Source organism: Poecilia formosa, unplaced genomic scaffold, assembly GCF_000485575.1.
Source record: "Poecilia formosa unplaced genomic scaffold, Poecilia_formosa-5.1.2 Scaffold0, whole genome shotgun sequence".
Taxonomy (NCBI): Eukaryota; Metazoa; Chordata; class Actinopteri; order Cyprinodontiformes; family Poeciliidae; genus Poecilia; species Poecilia formosa.
Genome location: NW_006799939.1, coordinates 6,680,159 through 6,687,848, shown reverse-complemented (window position 1 = coordinate 6,687,848; position 7,690 = coordinate 6,680,159). Strand labels below are relative to the sequence as shown.

The 7,690-nt window shown below is 40.4% G+C and overlaps 1 protein-coding gene across 1 annotated transcript in view; it reads left to right on the top strand.

Annotated features, from left to right (window-relative positions):
- The first annotated feature begins 466 nt into the window (after positions 1-466).
- Positions 467-7,690, top strand: part of prdm13 (PR domain containing 13) — a 14,517-nt gene continuing 7,293 nt past the window's right edge. The window contains exons 1-2 of the mRNA XM_007570625.1: positions 467-517; positions 1,433-1,546. Coding sequence (XP_007570687.1) covers positions 467-517; positions 1,433-1,546 — 165 coding nt within the window. The remainder of the gene's footprint in view (positions 518-1,432; positions 1,547-7,690) is intronic.

Genomic DNA, 7,690 nt, shown 5'->3' with positions numbered 1-7,690 from the left:
TGGTTCAGGACCGAGAAGGCTGTTTAGTGAATTGACCGAGTGGTGATAATTTTTTAAACATAAAGAGATACAGTGCTTTTGCAAAGCTATGTAAATCATTTAAAAAAATTTCACAACTGGTCATGTTACAACCATCAACTTGCTAAATCTATCCTCTCGTCCTTACAAATAAGTAAACAAGTAGTACTCAAGAAGTACACAAGGTGTGTGAGTACTTCAGCAAAGCGCTGCATGAGGCTGTGGATTGATAAAGGGTGAGGAAGTTGCGAGGGAGCAGACAGACGCGACCAGAGACACCTGAGGGTCGCGGGGGGACGTCCTGACACTTCCCGGTGGGCTGAAGAATCAGTCAGTCAAATCCCGGGCCGTGAGAAGTGACGGCTCACAGCCGTTTTCTGTCCTCATTCCATCCACATCCACACCTTCTTTTCCTGCTGCTGATTGGGAGAGATTGGATCTGGGCGCCATGTGCCAAACACGCTTAGCGTCCGGCTCCGGGGACACAGAGTGGAGAAATGCAACAAACCTCAAGAGCTAGACGATCAATGTTAGGGCGGAGGGAGATTTCTCTGGCTGTCATTCATTTATTTATTTACTTATTTTTAAAATCATCAAAATCACGTAAAAGCAGAATTCATGTTTGATTCTAAAACTGTACAATGACAAAAAAAAAGAAGAAAAAGAAAAAAAGGTTTATGTTTTTTTTTTTATTCTAGGCATTGTCGGGGGAGGGGGCTATTTGCAAAAAAAATGTGTTTGTAAAGAAATTATCTTAAAAAGAACATTTAATACTTTTAGTTTAATCACACGCTAGATATAAACAAAGATTATTCAATTACAATTTTTATTTTTATTTTATTTTATATTCTATTTAAATCAGAGCCTGCCCAAGATCGCATGGAGTCACAAACAGGATTGGGTTTTGTGGTCCAACTTCAGTAAAGTCCACCTCTACCCACATACAACCAACCAACCGTCACCCTAAAATCACTTTTAATTTGTCGCAGTTTGATTATTATTATTATATTTTTATACATAAAATCCCCTTAGTTTCGTGATTGCTAAGCCAATCAAAGTTAGTTCACATTATTAAATCAATAAATAACTCAAAATAAGCTTTACTTTTAAAGAAGTTTTTAAGTTGTTTCATCCTTCTTGAATATGCCTAGTTTTAAATTAACATTATTTGTTGCCTTATGGGCTTGCCATAATTTAAAGACAGATATACGGAGCACATTAAAACTGCACTGTTTGATCCATTGCATGTGCATGGAAATCATTTGCAAGATTAGCCTGCATACTTCACTCATGCGTCACTTCCACAAGCTCACCCCACCTGAACTCTGATGAGTCAATTAGTTTGAACCCAGAACTGTCAGTCGCGCATACAGGCCCCGCATAATGAGGAGTCTGTGGACGGTGCAGCCATTAGATAACATTTTGTTGCAGCGTATTAGGAGTGCGGTGTGCAGCCAACCCGAAGGACGTCCAAAAACAACAATACCGGTCTGGGTTACAAAATTACAGAGTGAGACGTCGCTTTAATGTAAGTGATGCGACTAAGTAAACAGAGTGTGCGTGCTTGCGTGCATGGAGCTCTCCGTGGTGCTTTGTCTAGGACGCAAATTGTCACTTTTTTTTGCGCACAGCTCTCCTCTCATGCATCTTTTCATAGAACGCGTTCGAACGTTTGTAATCATAATTTTAGTATAGATAAGTCTCTCTCTATATAACCCTGAAACAATAAGGACTGTTATTTCCAAGCGTAAATTCTTAATTCTGGTCAATGTATTTTTTTCATCACACACCCAATCAGTCACACAGAAGTCAAAGCAGCATGTCTCTAAACGTGCTCTTTGCCACTGGAGTTTGTTTTGCTCTCACTTTTAGGTTGCAGAAACAACCCAAAAGTCCCAGCTGGGTCAATAACCTCCATCCCCATGAGAAACATGCGGATTTACTTAGAATATTCTCCAAAGAGGGCAAAAGTTGAGACTTCTCTTTGAAACCAGCCATTTTCTGTCACTTTGTGGACATGCTTTGGGTGACTTTAAAAAAAAAAAATCCCCCAATTAGGGTCGGCTGACACGCCGCTCCATTCACCGGCAGCCATGCCTGCATACAATTTGCCTTAGGAACGAACTCCTTTAAATGGGCCCGCCGCTAAATGCGCCGGACAGCAGAGAGAATCGGCCTGAGTGACACTTGCTTTCTGAGGCGCTCGAGTGAGAAAAGGTATGAATTTATAAGGAAACACCGAAACATATCAATTCACGCAACTTCTCACGCGTCTTTATCCGCGTCTCCTCATGCGAGAGGAAGCGGCCTTAAGTGAGGAACTTTGTTCAGACTTTGAATGCCAAAGCGGTGCAGCCCACTTCAAGGAGGCGATGAAGAAGAAGGAGGAAAAAAATAACAGAGAGAGGGGAGGCATTCTGAATGACATCACGCATGAACAGCGCTGAATCAGGTGACGTTTACTCGGCCGCTCTCTAATGCGATTTTGAATATTAGTCTGGCCTTAAAATCCCAATCATGTCATCTGGTGGGAGTCCCATACAAGCATAATTACTATTCAAACGCGTCGCTAATGTCCCACCCGCACCCAGGCAGCTGGTCTGCTCCTGCGGGGCGCAGGCTGCATCTTTCCCCAGGATTCCCAGGGAGCAAAACATCTTTAAGTCAATGCTTTGGGTTCAATGCACTATTAAAAAGAAACTATATGTGGGTGTTTAATAATGTGCCATTAAGATTTCAATTAAGCCTATTGGTGTGCAATGCTTTAATCAATAATAATTCAGGTCAAACACTGGCTAATTTCAGAGACTCTACAATTCTATCATAAATTGTTGTCAGGTGTTTTTTCAATTATGTGCAGTCAGGAGGTGAGTGATACATTCACATGGGTCAATTAAGCGTTAAGAACTGCCATAAAACTTATGGTTGTGAATGCTTCTGTGTCGGAGCAAAACCTTATTACATAGCATTGCCAACTTTCCCGTATTGTGTCCCGTATTTTAGGTATAAGTTATAGCTTTGACTAGCTTAGCGTTAGCAGTGATCCTAAAGCCAGACTTTTTACAGTATTCTGTGAAAAGGAATCTTTCACAGACTAATAATTGCTATGAAATAGTTGTCATTAAAATGCTTAAAATTTTAGCAAAGCTTCAAAGTCGTGCTTGAGAAACCTGATGGAGCAAAATGAAAGTTTACATCTAAGCTTTAACCCGTCCAGTGAAAGCACTAAAGCTAAAGTCAAACCTCTTTAATTAAAAAAATATATATATCTTGGTGACAACCACCATGTTGTTGTTTGGCGTGTGCTAGGAAACAGTAAGGCAAAATGTGAGTTGAATTAACAAAGAATATATCAACTTAGTCAAATTTAAGGACTGTAACAAGTCAGTGTTGAAGCAATTTTGCATAAATCTTTAACATGTTTAACATCAGTGCAAAAAGCTGTAGTCAAACTTGCTAGCAAGGTATGCTATAAAATTAATATTTTGAACAGTATTGAGTATTAGCAGCTGAATTTGAATTTCTAAAAGGCTATTAGTTTGTGAATCTAAGGGAAAAAATTGTTTTAACAGCTAGCACAGAGCATATCATTTTAGATAACTTAGATTATGCTAACACTAAAGTCAAGCTTGCTAGTATGCCTCATTGTTACAAGAACTTTTATTAACACTTTTATTCCAAAACATATATATTTATTGTCTTAATGAAGTGTTTTAGTTTGGAAATACAATGCTCAACAATGGTTTAATTTGAATAACAGCTACTTTTTTGATAATAAATTCTAAATATTTTGTATGAATATTGATTCTGTCAAACGTTGCCATTCATTGTTGCAGACAGTATAAAAGTGTATGAAAGTTCATAACCATTTAATGTTTAATGTTGCAATTTATCTTGTTTAACAAAGGAGGATACACAATGCAATAGAAACAACGTGATTATAAAACCGAGTGATTTTTTTTTCACCGTTAAATGTACATAATTTCAGAAATACTGATTAAAATCTGGCCAGACCAAAGTGGTGTAATCCCCACCCCTTCTCCCACCCAACACCTCCACCCATCTCTCTTCTCTTTTCCTACATCTGAAGCGAACGATAATAACTTCTGGTTGTTCGAAAACACCGAAGATTTAGGTTTTCTTCGCTTCAATGCAGGGAAATAGATGTGTGGCAAATAAACCGATTCTGGGACAAACGCGGAGGGATCTCTGCAACGTGGGAAACGGGCCGCGCTGTAAACTGGGACAATGATTGGGCCCTTCCAACGTCCTGAATAGAGAAAAGTTTATGGGGTCGACATAAAAAATGTGTTTTCTCTCCTGCGGCTCAGGAAGGTCTCAAATGGAAGGCCAATAAAGGCGGAACAGGAGAGGTGGTTGTTGTTGGTGGTGAACCTTTGGCACAAGTGAAGTAAGGCCCCGCAGTCACGGAGTCTGAATGGAGATCCCTGGTGGGGCATTGCGGTCTGTATTTACCGCGTTGCTTTGCAGGCAGGTTGTTCCTCTATATTCATGGCTCATTAATGGGCCAACCAGTTAAATCAGCGAGCCCCACCGTTTAGACAGATGAATTCCCCTCCCCCTTAAAAAAAAAAAAATCGTGGGGGGGAGCTGGCCGGAGTGGACAGAGCCGCCCATAAAAACGTCGCCCTCCTTCTCCCAGCTCCGATTCTTCTCTCAGATCGTTATTTAAGTTCATTAAAGAGATTGAGCTCCTGCATATAGAAGCGCATTTAATTGACTCCACAATATTGTTCCCGAATAAAGATCCAAGCATGTAATTAATGTCTTTTTTTAATAAAAGAGAGGATGAACAATACCCCTGGTGAGGCCATTTAATTTCATTTAATTTTCCATCCCATTTGCTCCCAATGCTGCCTTCACTCTCACACCGAGTCTTTTGGCCGCTCCTCGGGGCTCCAAGGCGCACTGTGCGACGGGGATTCACCACAGAGGATTCTCCGCAAAACAGAAGGGAAATCTCTCTCTCTCTCTCTCTCTCTCTCTCTCTCTCTGTTCTCCTCCTATCCTCTCACCCTCCGCCCCCTTCTTTAGGAGATTAATTAATTTCACTGTGGAGTAAGGTGCGGGACGCATGGGATGGGAACCAGTCGCAAAAGGCCGGGCATTAATAAATAACCCCTCCGCTCAGCCGGGCGCAAACATTGCGCCCATTGACGAGGTTGTTCGCGTGTCGTTCGGATGGTTTTTGAAAGGGCGCAGGGAGGAGAATGGACAATCTGACAAAGGCTCGCTTTTAGATAAATAAGATATGGCGATAGATTTTTTTTTTCTTTTTCTGAATTCATTTATACATAAAAATTGAATTAACCATTAAACACAACTTGTTACTGTGCATACTTCTTTTAGGCTGTAATCGATTTTTCTGAATTAAAAAAAAAGATGTAAGATGTACATTTAGCAGCTGAAAGATGGTGAAATAAGTCAATTTAAATGTCAATTTTAGTTGCAGAAACAGACAACAAAAAATAGCGGATGCAATTAGAGCATAAAATTATATATGAATAAGGCTAGCCTTTGTGACGGACACTGATAAGACATTCGTTGGCAAGGACTGTCCTTACAAGAGCAACTTTAAGATTTACAGCCAAACTAAAGAGCCACTTCTTAAATTCATGATCCAAACTCAGAAATGTTCTCAACTGCAAGGCTTGTACCATTTACTTTTACTCATGTAAATACATCAGCCATTTTATGCAGCACACATGAATGAACCAACATTTGTGAAAATGTTTTTGGTATCTTGTTGTAAATGGAGGCTTGTGAAGAGGGGCGTGGCTTCTTCCAAGTTTCATCTTTAACCCAACCGATGGGTAAATCTACTCAACCCCTGACCCAACATAAGTGTTCAAGCTGTAGACTTCCGGTAAATTTCTGTCCCAACTCTTGAGTTATGAATTTTGACCCAATATTTGGTCAAACTAACCCAACCTTTGACCCAACCCAGAAATTGGGTTATGAAAATAACCCAGCATTTTTTACTGTGTAGGAATTGTTACCATATTTAAATGACTACAATGTAACACGTTTCCAAAGTCGTTTTTTACAGTGTGTAGTGTCTGTCGTTCCTCCAGTCTGGTTTTCTCAGTAGGTTTTACTTTAATTGGGAGGCCAGAGTGGAGAGGTCAGAGGTCAGTTTAGGCATGGTCTGGACTGACCGCCTACAGGTTGTTGTTGCTCCTCTCTGACCCGACAACAAACCCTTAAATCACACGTTCTCATCTTAATTACACTTTGATTATCATCATTTTCTTTCCGAATAAGTGGCTTTTTAATAAATAAATAAATAAATAAATAAATAAATAAATAAATAAATAACTCATAGTTTCAAGAACTAAACAGAGTAAGCAGTTGCTCTGACGGAAATTTTTATATCGGAAATCCTCCTTTGAAGGCCACGTGTTGATGTCGAAACTACGGTCATTTAATCTTTTCTCTTCCACGAATATTTTTCGATAAAACCTCTCACCTCACCATGCAAGAACCTGCAAAAAAAAAAGAAGAAGCAAATATATAAATAAATCAACTAAGTGGCTCTCCCAGCTCCCAGGATTTTTTTTGTTCAGAAGTTAATTGCAAAAACAAATCGATCCATCAACCAATTAATTTGTCAATCGAGTCTCTGTGTCACTCTCCTAATGGCTAATCCTGATTTTTTTTTCCCTCTCCTAGTTTTAAATATTTGTTGAAATCACTAGAAAATATGTCCAAACAGTAAATTTGTTACATTTAAACACTTTTCTATTTACTACATGGTCCGTTCACATCGCAATGGTGCCGATTTTAAAATGCCTTCTTGAAAAAGTCTATACAACAGTTATTTACATTTCGGAAACCAGCCGATGATCGATCTTGAAGTCGAAATAAATTGCAACTTATATTATCCGATGGGGATTATTAAAATCATGCAATGATTATTCCCTCCTTGTCTTTGTCAAAGTGCAGAATAAAACAGCTGAACGCATTGTACAAGGAGACAAGAAAACCACAAGTGTGTGTGCGCGCGCTTGTGTGCGCGTGAGCTGGGAAAATGTGTTTTTTTTCTGCCTCTCCCTCTCTCTCTCCTACTGCTGCTGGTCCTTCCCTTTCAGTACCTGCCCGATCTCAACCCGGCACACGCCGAGAGTCAATAGAAGTTAACAAGTCCTCAAAACTTTCCTGCTCCTTTTGTTCACACTAAGGACAAAAAAAAGGAGGAGGAAGAGGAGGGGATAGGAGCCCTTTGAAGTAAGTAGAAGCCGTAAGAATGGCAGCCAAGTAGATTTAAAGTATGGCCAAAGAAAAAAAAAACCTGAATGGAGAAGGGTGAGGATTTATGGAGGAATTATACAGTGGATTTGTCAGTGAAAATATCGGAACTGTCCGGAGGACAAAGCCGCGTGGTGAGGATTAATGGCCACTCCGGACCTTTGATTCCGCGCTCTCCTTTCTCTGGCCTTGACAAATTGGATTTCGGGGATGGGAAGGGTCGCCGGGCTCTTTTGTGTGTCTTGACCGTTTTGGGAGCAATTCATTATGCGGCGGAGTGAGGGAAAGTCTCCATGTGAGCGCAGGCCCAGCCCGTTTTCCCCTCTGCACACAGCTGCTGGGAGAGCCCAACTCTCTCACACTCACTCACTCACTCACTCACTCACTCACTCACTCACTCACT